The sequence below is a fragment of the Oncorhynchus clarkii genome, chromosome 10 (assembly GCF_045791955.1).
Source record: "Oncorhynchus clarkii lewisi isolate Uvic-CL-2024 chromosome 10, UVic_Ocla_1.0, whole genome shotgun sequence".
NCBI lineage: Eukaryota > Metazoa > Chordata > Actinopteri > Salmoniformes > Salmonidae > Oncorhynchus > Oncorhynchus clarkii.
In genome coordinates this window covers 61,998,152-62,024,922 of record NC_092156.1, presented here as the reverse complement: position 1 = coordinate 62,024,922, position 26,771 = coordinate 61,998,152, and the positions used below count along the sequence as shown (strand labels likewise).

The following is a 26,771-nucleotide window of genomic DNA, read 5'->3' as shown; positions in this document are numbered from 1 at the left end:
CATGAGTTGTTTATCATGAAACATACACCCCTGCCCTTCTTCTTCCCAGAGAGATATTTATTTCTGTCTGCGCAATGAACTGAAAACCCAACTGGCAGTACGGACTCAGACAGAATATCCATGTTTCCGTGAAACAGAGTATGTTACAGTCCTTGATGTCTCTCTGGAAGGAAATCCTTGCCCTGAGCTCGTCAACTTTTTTATTCAGAGACTGAACATTAGCGAGTAACAGACTAGGAAGTGGCAGGTGGTGTGTGCACTTCCTGAGTTGGACTAGAAGTCCACTCAGAGTCCCTCTTTTCCATCGGTGGCGTTTTGGATCAGCCACTGGAATCAGCTCAACCGCCCAGGGGAACGAACAAACGATCCGATTCGGGAAAATCAATGCTGGTAATGCTTTTGAGTTACCGCCGCTCTGATATCCAAAAGTTCTTCCCGGCTGTATGTAATAACATAAAACATTTCCTGGGCTAATAATGTAAGAAATATGACAAAAAAACTAAATACTGCAAAGTTTCATAAGAGCTAGAAACACGGCAGCCCTATCCGTCAGCTCCGTTTTCGAGTCACGCCCCTCAGGGATCGACCCTTGTCGTGCTTTGCTCTCCAGAGCAGGGCACCGTTCAAAGGAGTGATCAATGGGGTAGCATTGAGTGTAGAAGTGGATCAAATAAAAAATATATATTCCTGGTGTTTGTGACGCCCTCCGTTTGGTGAGACGCAGTCCTGGTGGCAATGGCAAGACTGAGAACCCGGTCTGTCTTGTTGAGATTTGAGACAGTTTCTACCAGGTTAGGTCATATGTGACTCACCACCTTGATTTGGTCTTATGTAGTGAAATTTTTTATTTATTTTTACATTGGATAAAAGTAGAGATTCAGCTACAAAATGGTATATCATACAATGCGTTTTTGAGGAACAATTGGAAAGTAATTCTGCTTTGAAAGTTGCTAAACTTTTGAGAAAATGGCCTTTGAATGTTTTGGTGTCTAGTGAAGAGCTCTTCTTTGTCTACACCCATTCAGCATTGTTCACACCCTCTTAAGCTTTAGTCCCACCCATCTCGTTTCGCTCTCAGCGCTTTCAGAGCCCACACTTGACACTGGCTGATGATTTGTTTACCTCTGGATAACATGAAAAACAGCCTAACCAGCTCTGCTGGCAACAATTTCATTACGCTTTTTTTGCCGTGTCTACTCACACCTGCAATATTCAACAGGTGTTGTACACTTTAGCTTAAGATATGTACAGAATGTTGAATACAGTTATATTTGAATTTACTCTGCCAATTTTCCGTGGTGTTGGTCCTACAGACAAAATATTCACAGGAAAGTATTGTTTTCCTGACTTGTTAGAGAACTGGTTCTGAAGTAGAAATGTATGTCACCTGCACAAAACTTTGTAAACTCCTGCAAGACTTCAGTTAGTATGCATGGTTCTGGTGTGCGTACTTCCGTCTTGTGCACCTGCCTTCGGTCATGAGCAAAACATATTGATTGCCACACACATAGACCCGCATTTTGAAGTTGGTTTAATAATACTTCATTGTGGATAACTGGCAGAGTAAGTTTAAATATAATTTTATTCAACATTCGTTGTCTACATAATTTAGTGATAAGGATAGAGAAAGCACGGAGAAAGAACTGTGTGTCAACTGTTGGGGCGCCGAATATGTACTCTTAAGTCTAAATCGATTCTCAATTGCGGCGCGGTTCTAGAAACAACGCCCTTTACTTTAATACCACATCAAAATAATTTCACAAATGTAAAATATACACGTACTGTTTTAATTGGCTTTATCACAGTTGCAGCCAACAGTATTTTTCAGTTACATGTTTCTGGCAGCCTTCTTCCGTTACACACAGGTGTTCAGAGCACGCTATATAGCTAATTAGCACAGGAGGTCCCTCTGTCTTCTATAAACACGTACTGTAACATGGATATATGGACGTGTGGGAACACTTATCCTAATCCTATAAAGGCCTGTTGTAATTTAACCTTGTTTTTTGCGGGGACTGATATGAAACTTACGTTCCTTATTTTTCCAAAAACGTACCGCAAGCGATACTTGTTAACATTGAGAGCAAACATCGGTTCTATCATCAATAGGTGATAAAGGTAGTTAGAGTCTATGAATGGGGTAGGGGCACCCATGCAACTGGGTATACGAAGTGCTCTTTGAAAGGGAGACGAGTTTGAGTGGGGCAGAAAGTTTACTATGCTTAAGGCAGTGAAGAGAGCAGAGGATAGGCCAAGGTTAAGTGTTCGACCGGGAGCCCCCCAGTGAGTAGGCCTGAAGAGAGCAATCCATAGAGGATGAGTATTAGTAAGGCAGGATTTATTGCTATGGTTATTAATTGTCTGCACTGATGGAGCATAAATCCCAGAAAATAGATGTGGTAGTGGCAGCAGCAGGAATGGGTAGGGCTAAAGTATTGGTATATGTGCAGGGTTAGATAGTGGTGCGATTTATTTTTCACCCTTCTTTTCTGTGACATAATGTGCAATTCACACTCCAACCTGTAAAAGACAGCATCAAGTCTACCTGCCGGAAACTCACAGGAAGGAGTAAACCTATGCTAGGACAGTTTAATATTTACCTTACTGAGTCTTTGGAATAAAGTTGTATTATTTTCTATTCGATTCTAACACACTGTTCTGTGTAAACAAGTCTGCTTTGAGCTTGAAAGATACTGATCATACGTGTAATGTAAGAAGTGTGTAATGTAAAATGATGTGTCGTGTAATAAGCAGTACCGTAGTTCAAAGAACAGCGCGCATACATTTTTCATTTAACCACACCCTTTAAGCTATGACGCCAACAAATAAAATCCTTTCTCTTCTGTGTAAACGGAAGTGAACAGGTGACCAAAAAACATTTCCACATTAACGTTAATATTGTTGTTATTTAGACGTTTATTAACTCACTGGAACTTTACAATATGACCCATTTAACTGCACAGCATTACCTCGTGTAGTCTTTAATTCGCATTGGAGACAGGACTTGATAAATGTTATCTAGGTAACGCTAGCTAGCTGCAAAAGTTAGCAAACAATGGCTAACTGTATGGTTTTTCACACTCAAATAGCCTCCATCATGGAGGTGCTAGCGAATGCAGCCGTGGCAGAGATCTGTAAACTCGTAGACGACGACTATGCAGTGTTTCGTGTGGAAATGTCTCAAAGCCAGAAAGAAAACAGGGGATTACGGAGGAAACTACAACTACTGGAACTGAAGGTGGCACGGGAGCGCGCAGAGAGGACCATTCGAGAGCGCGTCCTCGCCAGTCGTCCCAGTAGTGTCAAGATCCTCGACAGATACAGAGGAATGGCAAGAGGTACATTTTGCAGAAGGCTGCAGGGCCTGTGGCCCCATTCCCCTCTCTGCATGTGTTCAGATGTGTTATCCAGAATTGGGTCTTGGTCAGTTTTTGGATAGTATGCAACTTCCCCAGATTACTTGGCTATCTTTATTTTACCTGGCAGATCAATTAAGGACAAATTCTTCTTGCACAAAGACAATATCATATTCTAGCAAAATTCTTGAATTTCCTATTGTTATACTCAATATATATTTTTTGATGCATGTAATATAATTAATCAATAAATACTATATAAAAAAGTTATGAATAGTGTTATCTTACATTCTTGCCAATTGTAGACAATGTCAATAGTGTACAATATAGCATTGACAGTACCTAACTTAACCACTCCTTTTTCCCACAATCACTCTCAGGTGAAGGACATCTCACTGGAGGCCACAGGAGCTTTGTGAAGCCAGCAGGACACAACGCTTGGAGAGATGACCAACCCATATCTATAGATGAGGGGAGTGGAATCTCAACCCAGCATGTTATCGTAATAGAGGTTAGTGTGCATAAAACATGTTATTTGTAAATTACTGTACATCAAATGTCGCCCGTTTATTTAAAAAAGGTAACCCTCAGCTATTGACTTGCTTACATGTACATCCTTATTTATCTGCCGTGGGGGCACTTGTGAGACTTCCCTACGACATTATTATCCAATTCAGCTCATGTACCTGTAATAACCTCTTCTCTGCTTGTCAGTCTGCAGATGCAGAGGCTGCAGGTCCTGGAGGATTGTCTCTGGTCAAGCAGGAGAGGACTGAAGGAGACGACCCACAACACAGCAGAGACATCCAGACTGGCGCAGTGGCTGGAGTGGCACCCCTTTTAGCCACGGAGGACCCCACCGCCCCGCCCCAGCCCAGGAACCGACGCAGCATCACGGAGGTCAGTGGAATGCTGAACGCCGACCTCAAGTCAGAGACAGACAGCGAGAATTTAACTGTAACACACAGGCTCTTACACACAGGACCTGACCAAATGTCAGACCCAGAGAGACTGGGGCTGGGACCACTGGGCTGTCGTCCTGCTCCTGGCTCAGAGTATTTGCTTTATGGTATCCCGAGCCCGAGGATGGTTCATTACCATCGGGACTCAGGTGACACGTTGGAGACTGGCAATGATCTGTCTTGTACTTACACTACAGAGATGGACCCTGGCAACATGCACTTGGGCTTAGAGAGACAAACTGATCTGTCTCGAGAGGACTGGAACCAGTACAGTAGTAGTGGATACACTGAAGGGTGCCTAGATAAGAAAGGGGACGATATAGTGGTAGATGATGTGAAAGTGGAGGGCGACGCTCCTCTGACGTGGAACGTAGACAAGACTCACTTAGGAGAAGGACATTCAAAAGGCAGAGATTTTTTAGATTACAGGGAAAGCTTGGAGACAAATCCAAATGTCGCGACCCACTCCCATTTGCACGTGCTCAGGGATCGTGAACCTGTGCCCACGTCGACGGGGCCTTCCAATTCACATGGCTGCGTCCTTTTTGATAAGGTATTGAACTCAGAGGACCAAAGGGCCAAGGAGCAGGGAGGGAGACCAACATCTGGCAATAGCAAAGAGAAACGGTTCCTCTGCACGTTCTGTAACAAAGGCTTCAGCTGCCCCCAGAAGGTGGAGATCCACCAGAGGGTCCACACAGGAGTAAAACCCTTCAGCTGTACCCAGTGTCAAATGCGCTTTGCTGAGGCTGGCAACCTGAAGAGGCACCAGAGGGTCCACACAGGGGAGAAACCCTTCAACTGTACCCAGTGTCAGATGCGCTTCACCCAGGCTTGCCACCTGAAGAGGCATCAGAGGGTCCACACAGGGGAGAAACCCTACAGCTGCCCCCGGTGCGATATGCGCTTCGCCCAGGCTGGCAACCTGAAGATGCACCTGAAGGTCCACACGGAAGAGAGGCCGTTCGCCTGTACGCACTGCGGGAAGAGGTTCTCAGAGAGGAGCTATCTCAAGATACACCAGCAGAAAAACCATTCCACACGATAGCCTCTGATTTTCATTGTTGTCAGCAGAAAAGATCCACAGATGCATTTGGAATAACGAGAGTAACACATTTCAGTGTTGAATATTCCTGGTAGAATATTGCATTTAGACATTGTGTGATATATAAGCCTAAAAAGTCTTACATATTGTGTTTGTACTGTGTAGGCTATATGATGTTCAGAATTGCATGTTTCATTACCTGCATTCAACTACTTAATTTGACTTAATACTATTTCTATGAGAAACTACTATTTCTATGAGAAAATGTATGCGGTTTATCAACTTCATGGTGATTTTTTTGTTAAGACATTACATTTACATTTGAGTAATTTAGCAGATGCTCTTATCCAGAGCAACTTAAATCACAGTTATAGCAAGTACAGTTTCCCTCAAAGTAGTTATCAGTAATATCTGTGCAAGTAGGAAAATACTATTTGTATTTATTTATTTTAATGATTCAGGGGGGCTTTCGGATTAATTTAAGATTATATTTGAAGAGGTAGGGTTTCTGAAGATTGTCAGTGAATATGCTGGCCTTGCTTCAGGGGGAAGTTGGTTCCACCAATCGGGTGCATGGACAGAGAAGAACATTGCCTCGGCTGGCCGTGGGACGGCCAAGAGTCCATAGGTGGCAGAACAGAATGCTTGGGTTGAGGTGTAGGGTTTGATTATAGCCGGAAGGTAGGGAGGGGCAGTTCTCCTTGCTGCTCCGTAAGCAAGCACAATGGTCTGCTAGTGGATGCAAGCTTCAACTGGAAGCCAGTGGAGTGTGCTGAGGTGTTGGGTGACATGGGAGAACTTGGGAAGGTTGAACACTCGGTGGACTGTGGAGTTCTGGATAAGTTGCAGGGGTTTGATGGCACAAGCAGGAAATCCAGGCAACAGAGTTGTTGTAGTCTAGACAGGAGATGACAAGCGCAGGGATTAGGACCTGCATTGCTTCCTGTGTGAGGAAAGGTCGTACTCTATAGATGTTATAGAGCTCGTGTCAAACTCATCACCCATGTTGTAGAGCATGAACCTGCAGGAGCGAGTCACTGCTTCGATGTTCTTTTCACTCTGGGAGGGGGACACCATGGTGGCGCAGCTTCGTCATGTTAAGCTTGAGGTGGGTCGACATCCAAGCTGAGATGTCTGCCAGGCATGCAGAGACGTGTATGTGTGGTTTTCATGTGATGTATTTTAACACTTAAATGTTTAATAAACACAAAATGGGACTTTTCATTCTAAGACTTTCATTGAGACCCTTTAGTATACATCACATCTGATCTCACCCTATTCTGCATACACTCGGCAGCGCTTTATAACTGTAGTGGGGATGGGTAAACACTTCATGTTGAAAGTGTGTTTATTACAGGGCCGGCATTATGGGCGGGTCTTAGGGGGGCCCGCCATACTATATCTCCATAATTGTCCAAACAAAATATTTTAATATTTATCATTTATTTAACCGAGAAGCGCGCCGACAGAAAGACCCATCACTGTCAGATAGAGTATTCGAGCAGCCAAAACAGCACCCCTCTGTCTCAGTATGTGTAGCCCATGTATCTGATACTGTCTGGACTAAAAGAGTATGGCATGACATTCTCTTTTTTGACCGCATCAGATAAATGGGCTACATATTGTAAGACAGAAAGGAGCTGTTTCAGTCGTTCGGATGCTATTTTGGACTAAGGCTGAATGTCATGCGTCCTCCGATACACAACCCAACCAGCCGTACTGCTTCTTAACACAGCCTACTTTCAAAGTGATTTGTTTTACAATCAGATGACAACATCATGACGTGTTGTGTTCATGCCACATTAAAAGGCAGACTAAGGCCTCTCGGGTGGCGCAGTGGTTAAGGGCGCTGTACTGCAGCGCCAGCTGTGCCATCAGAGTCCCTGCCTGGGTTCGCGCCCAGGCTCTGTCGTAACCGGCCGCGACCGGGAGGTCCGTGGGGCGGCGCACAATTGGCCTAGCGTCGTCCGGGTTAGGGAGGGATTGGTCGGTAGGGACCTCCTTGTCTCATCGCGCACCAGCGACTCCTGTGGCGGGCCGGGCGCAGTGCGCGCTAGCCAAGGTTGCCAGGTGCACGGTGTAGCCTCCGACACATTGGTGCGGCTGGCTTCCGGGTTGGATGCGCGCTGTGTTAAGAAGCAGTGCGGCTGGTTGGGTTGTGTATTGGAGGACGCATGACATTCAGCCTTCGTCTCTCTTCGACATTCAGCCTGTACGGGAGTTGTAGCAATGAGACAAGATAGTAGCTACTACAACAATTGGATACCACGAAATTGGGGAGAAAAAGGGGTAAATTTTTTTTTTTAAAGGCAGACAAAAAAATACATTTTTAGAGTTAAACTACATGAGAAGGTGGGGAGCAGGCCATATTGTGGGGAGAAGGGGCCTCCTAAAACGGTCTAGAAAACAAATTCTGTTTGTGATATTAAGATTCTGACCATGTGTCAGAATCAGAATCTATGACTTATTTAGGAAAAGTCTAAAAGTCTAAAAGTGTACACAAAAAATGCATTAGGCTACTTTTAAAGTCATGTCCCCCTCCGTCCTAGACTTTTCCTAAATAAGTCTATAATACACATGGTCAGAATCTTAATATCACAAACAGAATTTGTGTTCTAGACCGTTTTAGGAGACCCCTTCTCCCCACAATATGGCCTGCTCCCCACCTTCTCACGATTAGTTGAAGATGCCAGTTGATAATCACGCAGATAATTGTCTCGAGGCTGAACCTAAACTATACCGAAACTAAATTCAAACGCATAAGAGATTAAATAAATTAAGTAGGCGGGGGAAGCGAACAATGCATAATTATGTAATCACCAATTGTTAATGAAGGACAGGGCGGGCAATTCTATTGTATTGATCTATTTGAATTCTAATTTGAACATGGTATGTACTCTATCAGTGTATTCTGGATCTCTTGGAGTACACCGTGAGAGCGTGTGCAATTTATAATGGCAAGAAGGCCAAGATGAATGAATGCACTCGTTAGCGTTGCTACAAAATCTGAATAAAAACAACTCAGATGGTGTGGAAGAATGAATCATGAGCACATCTCTGATGAGTCTTCTTCTGATTCTGAGCCTCAACCTGAAACTATTCCTCCGAGTCCTAAGCGCAAAACATACCTAATTGTGCGCACTGAGCAGGTGGTAGCGCCACCACCAAATGAAATGGTGAGACAGGAAAGCGGACGGCACTATTCGGAATAGAACAAGCCGGTGAGAATTCTACGGGCCATTATCAGCACAAAATGTTTTCACTGAGAGAGCAGGCCCTACATCTCAAGCAAGAAACCAATTCAGCAATGCACTCCACAGCTTTCGTTTAGGCTGTGTGACATGGACATGCTCCAACTGATAATTAACTTTTTGACTGTCATATCAACACTTACAATTTCCTGAACACTTGAAAATTATATATATATATTTTTTACATATATCCACATAGGTCCCGAAAAAAACATGCCCCCTATGAAAAAATCGAATGCCCATCAAAAGGATTCGTTCTGGCACCCACCCTGGTTTATTATCTGTGTGTGCGTGTTTAGATTATGTATCTGATGGAGTGTATGTCTATTTAATCTGTATCACCTGTCTCTTCCAGGAGGAGGAGGGTCCAGAGGTGCTGCTGGTGAAGGAGGAGAGTCTGGGGAACCCTGAGGGGACCATGGTCATGGAGGACAACCAGACTACACCTCCTCCTGAACCCACAGAGGAACCAACTGAGCAGCACAGGACCACATACAGTCTCACTGAGGTGAGCCCACTGTGAACTCCTGTCTGAATGGTATTAGGTCAGGGCCGTATTCACAAAGCCTCTCAGAGTAGGAGTGCTGATCTAGTATCAGTTTTGTCTTTTAGATCATAATGAATAAGACTATGTAGTCAAGTGAGGACGATCAGCACTCTTACTCTGAGATGCTTTGTGGATTTTATTTTGTCTAAACTGTGGGACCATGCCTTTTAATGATTGAACCATTAGTGTAAAGTAATCAAATTAATTAACATGTTTTTTTATTTAACCTTTATTTCATCAGGGAGTCATACTGAGACCAAGGTCTCTTTTACAGATGAGCCCTGAATTACAGAAATGAGAGAAAATACACACATCAAAATATAAATCCAAAATGCAACCAGAAAGAAAAGTCATTAAAAAAAACACATTAATCAGTAACAAGGTCCTCAATCAGCCTTCTGAATTGCCCTAGAGGCACCAAAGTATAAATGTAAGAACATTTGGAAGATTGTTCCACATATACGATGCAAGAAAACTAAAAGCTGATTAACCTAACTTAGAGACCAACGATATTCCCGGAGTTAGCCAACCCTGACACCGGGTGTAGTAACTCATAAGTCTAAAGTTTTGCAATAATGTTAGGTACAGTGGGGTTTTTTGTAAAAGGGCTTTATAAATGAAAATGTATCAACCTATGTGACATCAGAGGGCCAACCAACTTTCTGATAGAGATTGCTTTGATGAGTACTAAATCTGACACCCGTATTAAAGCACTATGATAACAGCATCTAACAGCTTTAATGAAGTGGCAACTGCGTTCATGTAGATGTCGCCATAGACTGAATAATTTGCTGTCTACTATTTAGCGAGAGGCATAATCTATTTCTTTAGAAGAAGCCTATTTTTATTCTCAACTTCTCCATATTATTTTTAAAAGACAGCTTTTCAGCTATCCAGATGTCCAGACATTTGTAGGCAGGGACACGATCAATATGGACACCGTCCAAAGTACATTAGTTATTTTTATGCACTCTAGATAACAACATATTCTTAGTTTTACCTGCATTCAATACTAATTTCAGGTCAATAAAGTTTTTTGGTAATACGATGAAGACCGACTGTAGTTCAGATAAAGCCTGGTCAATCGTGGGGGAAATAGCATACACAACAGTATCATCGGCATGCAGGTTACAATTTTTTGTAACCTGCAACAATATTGTTAATGTAAACAGTAAAAAGTACAGGACCCAGAATAGACCCCTGTGGGTCTATTTGTCAAGTAACTTTTAAACCAGTTATACTGAACAAAAATATAAATGCAACATGTAAAGTGTTGGTCCTATTTTTCATGAGCTGAAATAAAAGATCCCTGAAATTTTCCATACGCACAAAAAGCTTATTTCTCTCAAATGTTATGCACAAATTTGTTTACATCCCTGTTAGTGATAATTTCTCCTTTGCCAAGATAATCCATCCACCTGACAGGTGTGGCATATCAAGAAGCTGATTAAACAGGATGATCATTACACAGGTGCAACTTGTGCTGGGGACAATAAAAGGACATTCTAAAATGTGCAGTTTTGTCACGCAACACAATGCCACAAGTTTTGAGAGAGTGTACAATTGGCATGCTGACTGCAGGACTGTCCAACAAAGCTGTTGCCAGAGAATGCAATGCTAATTTCACAACCATAAGCCTCCTCCAATGTAGTTTGAGAATTCGACAGTATTCAGTACTCCGACTAGAAGTGGTAGGCCACAGACCTCCCGGGTGGCGCAGTGGTCTGCATTGCAGTGCTAGTTGTGCCACCAGAGACTCTGGGTTCGAGCCCAGGCTCTGTCGCAGCCGGCCATGACCGGGAGATCCATGGGGCGATGCACAATTGGCCTAGCGTCGTCCGGGTTAGGGATGGTTTGGCCGGTAGGGACATCCTTGTCTCATCTCGCACTAGCGACTCCTGTGGTGGGCCGGGCGCAGTGCACGCTGACCAGGTGTTTCCCCCGACACATTGGCTTGGTTGGGTTGTGTTTCGGAGGACGTATGGCTCTCGACCTTCGTCTCTCCCGAGCCCGCACTGGAGTTGTAGCGATGAGACAAGACAGTAACTACTTATAATTGGATACCACGAAATTGGGGAGAAAATGGGGGTAAAAAAAAAAAGTGGTAGGCCACAAAAGCTCACAGAACAGGACCGCTGAGTGCTGTAGCGCGTAACGCGTAGAAATCCTCAATCCTTGTTTGCACTACCTATAATGTATTTAATCTCTTTTTTAGAGACAGAACCATTTAACCATGTTTCTGAGGGAACCAGAATGTCAGGACACTAGTTCTGTATGCAAATGTCAATTGTGCCCATAGTTCTGTATACAAAGTGAGCTGAGACTTTGCCAGGTCCTTAGCCATCCACATGAGAGCAGAGCAGACTGCGCATTCGACAGCTCTCCTTCAATTTGCTGGATGCAATGGCTGGAGCAGGAACTGAGTGAGCAGTGTTGGCAGAGCTCAGTCCACCCAGATGAAGCTCTCATAGTATCAAATTAACTAACATGTTTGCAAAGTACTCATCGCAATCCTTCAGTGACCCATCAGAATATGCTCCATAGCAGGGTGCTCATATGAGATTTCTTCATCCAACATCGTCTCATGCTGTATCTCTTATAGTCAGTAGACACGGAGGATGTGAAGCCTGATCTGCTGCTGGTCAAAGAAGAGACAATAAAGGACGGACCAGAGAGAATTGACCTGCTGAGTGGACTAAAGATGGGGGAGCAAGTTAAGGGAGAAATACATATAGCCTTCATACAGTAATAGATGTTCAATAGGAATAGTGATGCGCCTGCCTATTATTCTTTCTTAATTTTCTTCATTGATAAAATAAAATCAATACAACTTATGTTTACATACTAAAACACACATTATAATGTATGAACTTGATCAGGTAATTGACTCAAATAACTCCATTGGTATATGAGTTCTCTGCCATGTTTGTAAAGTCTATTTTGTAACGTCTTCCTGCAGGTGGTTGGCTGGAGGCAAACAGAGGAGACTGTGCGACCACCTTGGATTCCCAGACCCAGACGGGTGCAGCGAAGGGCCCAGGGGACAACATCACTGAGCAGGCCAGGACCAGAGGCGACATATTGGAGGTCAGTGGATGGGATAGCATCCTCAACTCTGGGCTGGGGAACAACATTGTTAACCACAACCAGAAACAGACAGTCAAACACAAAACAGCAACCAAATTTAGTCTCCATGACAACAGATTGGCTGAGACCAGGGTGAGGCTTAGATTTGGTCTGTGGGGGGAGGTGTCTGTATGAGAACAGACACAGACTCTCCTAGCAGTGCGCCGTCCTGCTCCTCTAGTTGTGATTCAGACAGACTGATGGCACCTCAGATTAACCCCCTAACAGGTGCTGCCTTCAGCCTGCCTTCTACAGGATCTATCAACTGGAACATGGATCTATCAACTGGAACATGCGACAACACAGACACTCCCTGGCCTTTGTCCTCCTCACACTCTCCTAATGTTTAACCAGACTTCAGACAATGCCAATTCCTCAGCACTAAATGGCTACACAAGCCCATTCACAAATGACAGTAGTAGTAATGCTATCAGCAGATCCGGTGGCAAAGAGAAGCTCTTACAGTGTTCATTCTATGGGAAAGCTTTCAGTTTCCCCAAACAGGTGTAGATCCACCAGAGGATGCACACGGGGGAGAAATTGTTGGGCTGCCGCCTGTGCTGGGCCTGTTTTTCCGACTCGTCCCACCTGAAGAGACACCAGATGGTCCACACGGTAGAAACCCTACAGCTGCCCCCAGTATGAGAAGAGGTTCTCCCACCAGTTGAAGATGCACCTGATGATCCACACGGGAAAGAGGCTGTTCACCTGTACACACTGCTGGAAGAGGTTCTCAGAGAGGACCTACCTCAGGATACACCACCAGAAAATGCACACGGCCCATGTATAGTTTAATGTAACATAGTACTAGTTAGTTTGTTTGTAGTTAATTCTGTTGGTTTTGGATGTAGTAGAGAACTGGATGAGAACTGAGGAAAGAATGAATATGATGAGGCAGAGTAGATGATAGTGTGATGGTGTCTGTAAAAATGCTTCATTATTGAAAAGCATTTTCATGTAATGTTGAACTTTTTCCAAAGTATCTCCCAAACCTACCTGGTCATATCCCCTATACTCCCTCAACCTGGTTATATCCCCTATACTCCCCCAACCCGGTCATATCCCCTATACTCCCTCAACCTGGTTATATCCCCTATACTCCCCCAACCCGGTCATATCCCCTACACTCCCTCAATCTGGTCATATCCCCTATACTCCCCCAACCCGGTCATATCCCCTATACTCCCCCAACCCGGTCATATCCCCTATACTCCCTCAACCCGGTCATATCCCCTATACTCCCCCAACCTGGTTATATCCCCTATACTCCCCCAACCCGGTCATATCCCCTATACTCCCCCAACCTGGTTATATCCCCTATACACCCCCAACCCGGTCATATCCTCTATACTCCCTCAACCCGGTCATATCCCCTATACTCCCCCAACCTGGTTTCTCCCCCATACCTACATTGACGGTGGTTAATATTTTAGAATATCTTGTCATGTTTGTGTATGTACAGCAAAAAGTTTATTATATAAACTTTTATGATTTTCTCTTCCATTTGTGTTTACAGTCTGCAGTCCACGAGGACTTGTTAATATCCAGTGTTGCTGGTGGGAGAGACTGGACCTCTGAGGTGGCTGGTCACATACCCTGGCCCAGGATCAGGATCATGGATCAGGAGCCGTCACTCTTTCTTCCTGAGTCGGATCCAGGACCCAACCGTGAGGGACAGAGACTCCACCACCACACAGAACACAACCAGCGGACAGGTGGACTGAACAACCTCAGACATGGTGGTCATCAGAGAGGCTCCAGTCTGCAGCCCAGACCCTTCTCTTCACAGTCTCAGTGCAGGGATGGAGCAGGGCCTGGCGCTGATGGAGATAGACCCTCCTGTTCCTATGATACAAACACCACAGTATCCATGATGAAAAGAGCAAGACACCCTGGGCTTCAGCCTTCCGAGAGAGTAGAGGGAGACTCCCCTGATGGGAATCTAACAGGAAGTTTGTCTTCTCTTTCAGGGTCTCGTCTAATGCCTAGTGACTGGGTTCATAAAAGGCCTGGGCCTGGGTCTAGCCTTCCTCAGCTACTTCATGGTTACCCTACCAACACAGCACACAATCCCAACAACACCCAAACAATGACTAGAGGAGGGAGCTCAAAGACTAACCACCTGAGTGTGGTGGCTCCTGCTTCTACCTCGCCTGGTGTCATTGGGTCACAGCGTGGGAGGCAGAGCATTAGGGGGGATGCCGACAAGCCATACGCCTGCCCCACATGTGGGAAGCGCTTCGCTCAGTCAAATTATGTGAAGATGCATCAGACCGTTCACACCAAGGAGAAGCCCTTCAAGTGCAAACTATGTTACAAGAGCTTCTCCTTCCTGACTAACCTTACCAGACATAAGAGTGTCCACAATGGGGAGAAATTGTAGCACTGTGGCTTGAGTTTTATAAAGGGGATATCTGGGAACCATTCTTTAGCTGACATTATATTTATCATGTGAAGTGTCTTGGGGTACGATATATATATATTTTTAAGTACTCTGAGTCCCTCAGTTGAGCATCTGGGTACACTCACATTCTCACATATACAGACTTGTTGTTTTGGGTGCTAGCATAGCCAAAACACTGCCATGTTATTGAAGAGCAACATTATATTTCCCCTCTCAATTTGGTTTTGCCTATGTTCTATTCATAACAAATATAATGTCCCTCGCAACATTATTTAGCATAATCAGGTGGTACCTGTTCCTTTATGTACTATAATTAAGTGATCAAATCTGTTAATAAATTAGAATAAATCTTGTTGATTTTGTATTTGCTTGTTGACCATTTAGATTTAAAATTGGCCTTAGTTTCCTTGGCTTATAGTGCTCTGAGCTTGAAAGATACTGATTGTCAAAAGGACATTTGATGTGTAATGTAGTAAGCAGTAGTGTACTTTAACGCCCCCAAATAGCAGTCTATTTTTAAATCATGTTGTTTATTTCATGAAAATAACTCCAAATATATCATTTATTTCCCTGAACCTCTCTTTGCCATTGAAATGCTCAGGGGAAAATACATTTTTATTAAATGACTGTTGCTGCATCCCTGTTGATTTAAATAAAACTTTCCATACATGTTTGCCCATGGAAGAAGAGGACAGAAAGTTACTTTTTTGAGCTGAATGACAAGAAATTGTTCATGTACAATCACTGCAGAACAAACTGTATGAGCTCTGTTCGAGACTATCCTATCAACGGGACCTGAACAACTGTAATATCCTATGTTTCTCTGAGTCCTGGCTGAACGAGGACATGGATAATATGCATCTGGCTGGTTTTCCTATGCATCAGCAGGACAGAACGGCAGTATTGAGTAAGCTCAAGGGGGGTGCTGTGTCTCTTTGTTAACAACAGCTGGTACGTAATCTTTAATATTAATGAAGTCTCAAGGTTCTGCTTGCCTGAGTTAGAATACCTCATAAACTGTAGACCATACTATTTACCACGCTGGCATTAAGACCGGACTCAATGACCTGTGTAGGGCCATAAGCGAAGAAGGAAATACTCATCCAGAGGCGGCACTCCTAGTGGTCAGTGTTTTTAATGCAGGAAAACTGAAATCCGTTTCACCTCATTTCTACCAGCATGTAACTAGAGGCAACTAGAGGCGAAAACACTAGATCACTTTTTCTCCACAACACAGGCACGCATCCAAAGCTCTCCCTCATCCTCCATTTGACAAATCTGACCATAACTCTATCCTCCGGATTCCGGCTTACAAGCAAAAACTCAAACAGGAAGTACCAATGGCACGCTCAATACGAGTCACTTGTACTTCCTGTGGATGGTAAACTACAGGACTGTTTTGCTAGTACAGACTGGAATATGTTCTGGGACTCATCTTATGGGTTTGAGGAGTTAACCACATCAATCATAAGTGCATTGATGACATTGTGACGTACATATCTCAACCAGAAGCTATGGATTACAGGCAACATCCGCACGGATGTGGCAGGGCTTGCAAACTATCACAGATTACAAAGGGAAACCCAGCCACAAGCTATCCAGTGAGTCGAGCCTTCCAGATGAGCTAAATGCCTTCTTTGCTCGCTTCGAGGAAAGCAACGGTGTACCATGTGTGAGAGCACCAGCTATTCCAGATGACTGTGTGATAACGCTCTCTGTAGCTGACATGAGTAAGACCTTTAAACAGGTTAACATTCACATGGCCGGCAGGGCCATACGGATTACCAGGACGTGTAGTCAGCATACGCTGACCAGCTGGCAAGTGTCCGACATATTCAACCTCTTCCTGGCCCAGTCTGTAATACCTACATATTTCAATCAGACCATTTTAGTTCCTGTTCCCAAGAACGCCAAGATAACTTGTCTAAATGACTATCGCCCCATAGCACACACCTGTAGCTGTGAAATGCTTTGAAAGGTTGGTCATGGCTCACATCAACACCATCATCGCAGACACCCTGGACCCACTCCAATTCGCATACAGCCCCAACAGATGACGCAATCTCTATTGCACTCCACACTGCCTTTTCACACTTAGACAATAGGCACACCTACGTGAGAATGCTGTCCATTAACTACAGCTCAGCGTTCAACACCATAGTGTCCTCCAAGATCATCACTAAGCTAAGGACCCTGGGACTGAACACTTCCCTCTGCAACTGGATCCTGGACTTCCTGACAGGACGGCCCCAGGTGGTGACATCCACCACGCTGACCCTCAACATGGGGGCCCCTCAGGCATGATTGCCAGGTCGAGCAAACATTTCAAGCCCAATGACCACTCAAAATCCAGCCAAAGGGCCTGAAAATGTGCCAATTTGATTTCCCACAGCAAGAGTTGCAACATTTATACGATAAACAATTTTTCCATTGTTTTCAAGCTAATTAAGAAGGAATATACGTAACTTGTAACTACGTTAGAAGCAAAATTATTTTTTCATCAAAATAATAATTATTGTGAACAAGACAAACTAATTAAACTTGCCAGATAATTTTCCATCAATGGATGTCGATTTAACTCGTTTGACTGCTATGATTAAGCAATAAAGTATGAGAGTGTATGGTATATGGTTAATATACCACAGCTAAGGGCTGTTCTTAAGCATGACAACACGGAGTGCCTGCATACAGCCGTTAGCCGTGCTATATTGACAACATAACCCCCAGGGTGTCTAATTGTTATTATAAACTGGTTACTACAGACGTTACCAATCACACTGCACACTGCCCTATCCCATCTGGACAAGAGGAATACTTATGTAAGAATGCTGACTACAGCTCAGCATTCAACATCATAGGACCCTCCAAAACTCATCATTAAGCTTGAGACCCCGGGTCTCGACCCAGCCTTGTGCAACTGGGTCCTGGACTTTCTGACGGCTGCCCCCAGGTGGTGAAGGTAGGAAACAACATCTCCACTCCGCTGATCCTCAACACTGGGGCCCCACAAGGGTGCGTTCTCAGCCCCCTCCTGTACTCGCTGTTCACCCACGACTGTGTGGCCATGCACGCCAACAACTCAATCATCATGTTTGCAGACTACACAACAGTGGTAGGCTTGATTACCAACAACGACGAGACAGCCTACAGGGAGGAGGTGAGGGCCCTCAGAGTGTGGTGTCAGGAAAATAACCTCTCACTCAATGTCAGCAAAACAAAAGAGATGATCGTGGACTTCAGCAAACAGCAAAGGGAGCACCCCCCTATCCACATCAACGGGACAGCAGTGGAGAAGATGGAAAGTTTTAAGTTCCTCGGTGTACTTATCACAGACAAACTGAAATGGTCCACGCACACAGACAGTGTGATGAAGAAGGTGCAACAGCGCCTCTTCAAGCTCAGGAGGTTGAAAAAATTGGGCTTGTCGCCGGAAACCCTCACAAACCTTTACAGGTGCACAATTGAGAGCATTCTGTCGGGCTGTATCACCGCCGGGTATGGCAACTGCACTGCCCACAACCGCAGTGTCTCCAGAGGGTGGTGCGGTCTGCACGACGCACCACCGGGGGAAAACTACCTTCCCTCCAGGACACCTGCAACACCTGATGTCACAGGAACGCAAAAAGATCATCAAGGACAACCATCACCCGAGCCACTGCCTGTTCACCCCGCTTCCATCCAGAAGGCAAGGTCAGTACAGGTGCATCAAAACTGGAACAGAGATAGAAGCTGTTTTTCAATCTCAAGGCCATCAGATTGTTAAACAGCCTCCACTAGCACAGAGAGGCGGCTGCCTACCTACGGACTTCATATATCATTGGCCACTTTAATAAATGGAACACTCGTCACTTTAATAATGCCACTTTATTAAGAATGTTTTCATATTTTGCATTACTCATCTCATATGTATATACTATATCCTTCACAATCCATTCTTTATCTATTGCATCTTAGCTGCTCTGTCACTGCTCATGCATATATTTATACTTACAGTTTAAGTTGGAAGTTTACATACACCTTAGCCAAATACATTTAAACTAAGTTTTTCACAATTCCCGACATTTAATCCTAGTAAAAATTCCCTGTTTTCGGTCAGTTGGGATCACCCCTTTATTTTAAGAATGTGAAATGTCAGAATAATAGTAGAGAGAATGTTTTCTTTCAGCTTTTATTTATTTTATCACATTCCCAGTGGGTCAGAAGTTTACATATACTCAAATAGTATTTGGTAGCATTGCCTTTAAATTGTTTAACTTGGGTCAAACGTTTTGGGTAGCCTTCCGCAAGCTTCCCACAATAAGTTGTGGGAAGCTGACAGAGCTGGTGTAACTGAATCAGGTTTGTAGGCCTCCTTGCTCGCACACGTTTCTTCAGTTCTGCCCACAAATGTACTATGGGATTGAGGTCAGGGCTTTGTGATGGCCACTCCAATACCTGGACTTTGTTGTCCTTAAGCCATTTTGCTACAACTTTGGAAGTATGCTTGGGGTCATTGTCCATTTGGAAGACCCATTTGCAAACTTGCTGATTGATGTCTTGAGATGTTGCTTCAATATATCCACATAATTTTCTTTCCTCATGATGTCATCTATTTTGTGAAGTGCACCAGTCCCTCCTGCAGCAAAGCACCCCCACAACATGATGCTGGCCGTGATTCACGGTTGGGATGGTGTTCTTCGGCTTGCAAGCCCCCCTTTCCTCCTCCAAATTATGTCAATTAGCCTATCAGAAGCTTCTAAAGCCATCACATCATTTTCTGGAATTTTCCAAGCTCTTTAAAGGCACTGTCAACCTAGTGTATGTAAACTGCTGACACTCTGGAATTGAGATACAGTGAATTATGAGTGAAATAATCTGTCTGTAAACAATTGTTGGAAAAATTACTTGTGTCATGCACAAAGTAGATGTCCTAACCAATTTGCCAAAGTATAGTTTGTTAACAAGAAATTTGTGGAGTGGTTGAAAAACGAGTTTTAATGACTCCAACCTAAGTGTATGTAAACTTCTGACTTCAACTGTATATATTCTTGTCTCATTCCTTTCCTAGATTGTGTGTCTTAGATTTTGTTGTGGAATTTGTTCGATATTAGGTTTTGTTGTGGAATTGTTAGATATTACCTGTTAGATACTGTCGCACTGTCGGATCTAGAAGCATAAGCATTTCGCCCCGCTAACCATGTGTATGTGACCACAATTTTTTTATTTGAAGTCATTTTTTGTCATACCCATGGTACACGGTGTGATTTGTTAAAAAAAACATTTTTTTTTTACCTTTATTTAACCAGATAGGCCAGTTGAGAACAAGTTCTCAGTTACAATTGTGACCTGGCCAAGATAAAGCAAAGCAGTGCGACAAAAAGAACAACACAGAGTTACACAAACCAACCTACAGTCAATAACACAATAGAAAAATCTGTGTAGTGTGTGCAAATGTAGAAGAGTAGGGAGGTAAGGCAATAAATAGGCCATAGGGGCGAAATGATTACAATTTAGCATTAACACTGGAGTGACAGATGTGCAGATGATGATGCAAGTAGAGATACTGGGGTGCAAAAGAGCAAGAAGATAAGTAACAATATGGGGATGAGGTAGTGCTATTTACAGAATGGCTGTATACAGGTACAGTGATCGGTAAGCTGCTCTGACAGTTGATGCTTAAAGTTAGAGAGGGAGATCTAAGACTCCAGCTTCAGTGATTTTTGCAATTCGTTCCAGTCATTGGCAGCAGAGAACTGGAAGGAAAGGCGGCCAAAGTAAGTGTTGGAGTTGGGGATGACCAGTGAAATACACCTGCTGGAGCGCGTGCTATGGGTGGGTGTTGCTATGATGACCAGAGATAGCTGAGATAAGGCGGGGCTTTACCTAGTTGTTGGAATGAGACCAAGGTGCAGCGTGGTGAGAGTAAATTTTATTTTATTTTGTTAAAATGTCGGCAACAAAACAAGAAATAACAAAAACGACCGTGAAGCTTACAAGGGCTATAGTACCCCTAACAAAGACAACTTCCCACAATGACAGAAAGGAAAAAGGCTGCCTAAGTATGATTCCCAATCAGAGACAACGATAGACAGCTGTCCCTGATTGAGAACCAAACCCGGCCAACACATAGAAATACAAAAACATAGAAAACAGAACATAGAATGCCCACCCAAATCACACCCTGACCAAACCAAATAGAGACATAAAAAGGCTCTCTAAGGTCAGGGCGTGACAATATGGGGCTTTGGTGACAAAACGTATGGCACTGTGATAGACTACATTTAATTTGCTGAGTAGAGTGTTGGAAGCTATTTTGTAAATGACATCGCCGAAGTCAAGGATCGGTAGGATAGTCAATTTTACGAGGGTATGTTTGGCAGCATGAGTAAAGGAAGCTTTGTTGCGAAATAGGAAGCCGGTTCTAGATTTTATTTTGGATTGGAGATGCTTAATGTGAGTTTGGAAGGAGAGTTTACAGTCTAACCAGACACCTAGGTATTTGTAGTTGTCCACATATTCTAAGTCAGAACCTTCCAGAGTAGTAATGCTAGTCGGGAGGGTGCGGGCAGCAATCGGTTGAAGAGCATGCACTTAGTTTTACTAGCATTTAAAAGCAGTTGGAGGCCACAGAAGGAGTGTTGTATGGCGCTGAAGCTTGTTTGGAGCTCTGTTAGCACAGTGTCCAAAGAAGGGCCAGATGTATACAGAATGGTGTAGTCTACGTATAGTTGGATCAGAAAATCACCAGCAGCAAGAGTGACATCATTGATATATACAGAGAAAAGAGTCAGCCCGAGAATTGAACCCTGTGGCACCCCCATAGAGACTGCCAGAGGTCCGGACAACAAGCCCTACGATTTGACACACTGAACTCTATCTGAGAAGTAGTTGGTGAACCAGGCGAGGCAGTCATTTGAGAAACCAATGCTATTGAGTCTGCCGACAAGGATGCAGTGATTGACAAAGTCGAAGGCCTTGGCCAGGTCAATGAAGAAGGCTGCACAGTACTGTCCTCTATCGATGGCGGTTATGACATAGTTTAGGACCTTGAGCGTGGTTGAGGTACACCCATGACCAGCTCGGAAACCAGATTGCATAGTGGAGAAGGAGTGGTGGGATTCGAAATGGTCGGTGATCTGTTTGTTAACTTGGCTTTCAAAGATTTTAGAAAGGCAGGGCAGGATGAATATAGGTCTATAACAGTTTGGGTCTAGAGTGTCTCCCCCTTTGAAGAGGGGGATGACCGTGGCAGCTTTCCAATTTGTGTGGATCTCAGACGATACAAAAGAGAGGTTGAACAGGCTAGTAATAGGGGTTGCAACAATTTCGTCAGATAATTTTAGAAAGAGAGATTCCAGATTGTCTAGCCCAGCTGATTTGCAGGGATCCATATTTTGCCACTCTTTCAGAACATCAGCTATCTGGATTTGGGTGAAGGAGAAGCGGGGAGGATGGGCTTGGGCAAGTTGCTGCGGGGGGTGCTGAGATGTTGGCCGGGGTAGGGGTAGCCAGGTGGAAAGCATGGCCAGCCGTAGAAAAATGCTTATTAAAATTATTGATTATCGTAGATTTATTTGTGGTGACAGTATTTCCTATCCTCAGTGCAGTGGGAAGCTGGGAGGAGGTGCTCTTATTCTCCATGGACTTTACAGTGTCCCAAAACTTTTTGGAATTAGTGCTACAGGATGCACATTTCTGTTTGAAAGAGCTAGCCTTAGCTTTCCAAACTGACTGAGTATATTGGTTTCTGACTTCCCTGAAAAGTTGCATATTGCGGGGGCTATTCGATGCTAATGCAGAACGCCACAGGATGTTTTCGTTCTGGTCAAGGGCAGTCAAGTCGTGGATGGCCAGGGTGTTAAGCATGTCCCAGTTTAGGTCACCTAACATTACAAACTCTGAAGATAGATGGGGGGCAATCAATTCACATATTGTGTCCAGGGCACAGCTGGGGGCTGAAGGGGGTCTATAACAAGCAGCAACGGTGAGAGACTTTTTAAAAGTAGAAGCTCGAATTGTTTGGGCACAGACCTGGATAGTATGACAGAACTCTGCAGGCTATCTCTGCAGTAGATTGCCACTCCGCCCCCTTTGGCAGTTCTATCTTGTCGGAAAATGTTATAGTTAGGGACGGAAATTTCAGGATTTTTGGTGGCCTTCCTAAGCCAGGATTCAGACATGGCTAGGACATCCGGGTTGCCGGAGTGTGCTAAAGCAGTGAATAAAGCAAACTTAGGGAGGAGGCTTCTAATGTTAACATTCATGAAACCAAGGCTTTTACTGTTATAGAAGTCAACAAATGAGAGCTCATGGGGAATGGGAGTGATGCTGGGGACTGCAGGGCCTGGGTTAACCTCTACATTACCAAATGTAAACAAAGGAGGAGTATAACAAGGGTACGACTAAAGGCTATAAAAACTGGTTGTCTAGTGTGTTCGGAACAGACAGTAAAAGGAGCAGATTTTTGGGCGCAGAAGAATAGATTCAAGGCATCATTTACAGACAAGGGAATGCTAGGATGTGAGTACAGTGGAGGAAATCCCAGGCATTGAATGACGATGAGAGAGGTTTTGTCTCTAGAGACACCATTTGAGCCAGGTGAGGTCACCGTATGTGGAACAAAAGGGTTAGCTAAGGCATATTGAGCAGGGCTGGAAGCTCTACAGTGAAATAAGACAATAATCACTAACCAAAACAGCAATAGACAAGGCATATTGACATTAGGGAGAGGCATGTGTAGCCAAGTGATCATAGGGTCCAGTGAGTAGCTAGGCGAGCTGGAGACACAGCGATTCAGACTGCTAGCGCAACGGAGCCTGTTGAAACCCCCTCGGACCGTTACATCGGCAGTCCAGTCGTGATGGATCGGCGAGGCTCCAGGTCGGCAGTAAAGGGTCCAGGCCAATTGGCAAAAGAGGTATTGTAGCCCAGGAATTGGCTGATGGACCTCTTCGGCTAGCCGGGAGATGGGCCTAGCTTGAGGCTAGCTCAAGGCTAACTGGTGCTTGCTTCGGGACAGAGACGTTAGCCAGGAGTAGCCAATCGGATAGCAGCTAGCTAGCTGCGATGATCCGGTTTAAAGGTTCAGAGCTTGCGGCAGGAATCCGGCGATGTGGTAGGGAAAAAGCAGTCTGATATGCTCTGGGTTGATATTGCACTGTGCATACTGGCAGGAATTGACCGGGCTGAGGCTGGCTGATGTCGGAGTTAATGGTGATGACCGCTAGTAGCTAGTTAGCTGACTAGCTTCTGATGGGGGTTCCGGTTCTAAAGTATAAAAAATAGCAGATCCGTACCACATTGGGTGAGGCGGGTGGCAGTAGAGTATGTTCAGTCCGTTATTGGAAATTGAGATATTTATTTTTTAATATATACTGAATAGATACGAAGAAAACGATATATACATGGGACAGGACGGGATGAGACAAAACAGACGTCCGACTGCTACGCCATCTTGGAATTATAATATATACAGTGCCTTGCGAAAGTATTCGGCCCCCTTGAACTTTTGCGACCTTTTGCCACATTTCAGGCTTCAAACATAAAGATATAAAACTGTATTTTTTTGTGAAGAATCAACAACAAGTGGGACACAATCATGAAGTGGAACGACATTTATTGGATATTTCAAACTTTTTTAACAAATCAAAAACTGAAAAATTGGGCGTGCAAAATTATTCAGCCCCTTTACTTTCAGTGCAGCAAACTCTCTCCAGAAGTTCAGTGAGGATCTCTGAATGATCCAATGTTGACCTAAATGACTAATGATGATAAATACAATCCATCTGTGTGTAATCAAGTCTCCGTATAAATGCACCTGCACTGTGATAGTCTCAGAGGTCCGTTAAAAGCGCAGAGAGCATCATGAAGAACAAGGAACACACCAGGCAGGTCCGAGATACTGTTGTGAAGAAGTTTAAAGCCGGATTTGGATACAAAAAGATTTCCCAAGCTTTAAACATCCCAAGGAGCACTGTGCAAGCGATAATATTGAAATGGAAGGAGTATCAGACCACTGCAAATCTACCAAGACCTGGCCGTCCCTCTAAACTATCAGCTCATACAAGGAGAAGACTGATCAGAGATGCAGCCAAGAGGCCCATGATCACTCTGGATGAACTGCAGAGATCTACAGCTGAGGTGGGAGACTCTGTCCATAGGACAACAATCAGTCGTATATTGCACAAATCTGGCCTTTATGGAAGAGTGGCAAGAAGAAAGCCATTTCTTAAAGATATCCATAAAAAGTGTCGGTTAAAGTTTGCCACAAGCCACCTGGGAGACACACCAAACATGTGGAAGAAGGTGCTCTGGTCAGATGAAACCAAAATTTAACTTTTTGGCAACAATGCAAAACGTTATGTTTGGCGTAAAAGCAACACACCATCCCCACTGTCAAACATGGTGGTGGCAGCATCATGGTTTGGGCCTGCTTTTCTTCAGCAGGGACAGGGAAGATGGTTAAAATTGATGGGAAGATGGATGGAGCCAAATACAGGACCATTCTGGAAGAAAACCTGATGGAGTCTGCAAAAGACCTGAGACTGGGACGGAGATTTGTCTTCCAACAAGACAATGATCCAAAACATAAAGCAAAATCTACAATGGAGTGGTTCAAAAATAAACATATCCAGGTGTTAGAATGGCCAAGTCAAAGTCCAGACCTGAATCCAATCGAGAATCTGTGGAAAGAACTGAAAACTGCTGTTCACAAATGCTCTCCATCCAACCTCACTGAGCTCGAGCTGTTTTGCAAGGAGGAATGGGAAAAATGTTCAGTCTCTCGATGTGCAAAACTGATAGAGACATACCCCAAGCGACTTACAGCTGTAATCGCAGCAAAAGGTGGCGCTACAAAGTATTAACTTAAGGGGGCTGAATAATTTTGCACGCCCAATTTTTCAGTTTTTGATTTGTTAAAAAAGTTTGAAATATCCAATAAATGTCGTTCCACTTCATGATTGTGTCCCACTTGTTGTTGATTCTTCACAAAAAAATACAGTTTTATGTCTTTATGTTTGAAGCCTGAAATGTGGCAAAAGGTCGCAAAGTTCAAGGGGGCCGAATACTTTCGCAAGGCACTGTATATATATACACCACGGCTTTCACCCAATCAGTATTCAGGGATCGAACCCAGTTTCTAATTTTAAATAAATCCCTTTTGTGCATGTGCATAACTATAGATGAATCCAACAGGAGAGTTTGAGTGACGAAAGTTAGACAGAGGAACTCGAAATCCCTGAGCAAGAAACACGGACAAACTTAAAAAAACAAATGTTAGGCTAATTTCTGGCAATTATGCCGTTATGTGTCCGATGTTAAGACTTCATACCGTTATGCATTGCCCATTTGCCAGATTGACTTGTCATTTCAATAGGCATAGGCTACAGACTAAAATCTGGATTTATGATTGTATTTCAATGTTGCCATGGTTCACCTAGAAAGATGCATGTAGCCTATAGCCTCTGATAGGCCTACATCTTCAGAATGTCTAAATTAGCCTAGGCAAAACGTAGGCAAGATGTAAACTGAACGATTTAGCTGCTTGCTTAGTTCAAATTAACAGACTAATTTATTTCAAATGAATAGTTTCGCAATTTCGAGGTAAGAAGTGCTTGTGTTTCCCAACAGCCTGCTGGATTAGGCTACTGAGGATGGGGTCGTAATTTCAATCACTGAAAATAATATTAGTAATATGTAGCCTATACGAAAGGAATATGCTTGTCAGCAAGAGCCAGTGTTAATTTTAAATGTTTTACCTGTAGCCTAATCTGACTGACTGCTACCGTCAATCTAATGCGTTCTAACAACTGATCGGCAATTACGATAGAACATTGATGACTTACAATTTAATTAACTAAACATGGCCATTAATAATTGCATAATAACACAGGGCTACAACAACAATACACTGAAGTTATAGTCTATTTATTAAATCAGTTTGCCAGCTCCAGGTAGGATACACAAGTGGCACAAATTGATTTGCAATGACTCCAGTGACAGTCATTTCAACATATTGATTGTATCAAATGGCAGCCTACAGTAGCCTACAATGGCATATAAATTAATAGTCTACTTGATGGCCAATAGATGCAAATGTA

The 26,771-nt window shown here is 43.8% G+C and overlaps 3 protein-coding genes across 3 annotated transcripts in view; 2 read left to right on the top strand and 1 right to left on the bottom strand.

Annotated features, from left to right (window-relative positions):
* Positions 1–26,771, bottom strand: part of LOC139418947 (uncharacterized) — a 349,701-nt gene that overhangs the window by 187,143 nt on the left and 135,787 nt on the right. The window lies entirely within an intron of this gene.
* Positions 2,852–26,771, top strand: part of LOC139418939 (zinc finger protein 282-like) — a 189,983-nt gene continuing 166,063 nt past the window's right edge. The window contains exons 1-5 of the mRNA XM_071168728.1: positions 2,852–2,864; positions 3,090–3,338; positions 3,737–3,867; positions 4,071–4,256; positions 8,970–9,122. Of these exons, the coding sequence (XP_071024829.1) occupies positions 3,098–3,338; positions 3,737–3,867; positions 4,071–4,256; positions 8,970–9,122 (711 nt within the window). The 5' untranslated portion in view covers positions 2,852–2,864; positions 3,090–3,097. The remainder of the gene's footprint in view (positions 2,865–3,089; positions 3,339–3,736; positions 3,868–4,070; positions 4,257–8,969; positions 9,123–26,771) is intronic.
* On the top strand, positions 11,560–15,041 carry LOC139419783 (uncharacterized). Its single transcript, XM_071169769.1, has 4 exons — positions 11,560–11,631; positions 11,764–11,851; positions 12,121–12,248; positions 13,804–15,041. The coding sequence occupies exons 1-4, from the start codon at positions 11,560–11,562 to the stop codon at positions 14,668–14,670; spliced, it is 1,155 nt and encodes a 384-aa protein (XP_071025870.1). The 3' UTR covers positions 14,671–15,041.

What these genes read in the sequence shown, in the direction of transcription:
- LOC139419783 (XM_071169769.1), top strand. Translation starts at nt 11,560, where the DNA reads ATGCAATGGCTGGAGCAGGAACTGAGTGAGCAGTGTTGGCAGAGCTCA. An exon ending in ACCCAGATGAAGCTCTCATA is followed by an intron (nt 11,632 to 11,763) that starts GTATCAAATTAA and finishes TATCTCTTATAG; the next exon opens with TCAGTAGACACGGAGGATGT. An exon ending in CCAGAGGCGACATATTGGAG is followed by an intron (nt 12,249 to 13,803) that starts GTCAGTGGATGG and finishes TTGTGTTTACAG; the next exon opens with TCTGCAGTCCACGAGGACTT.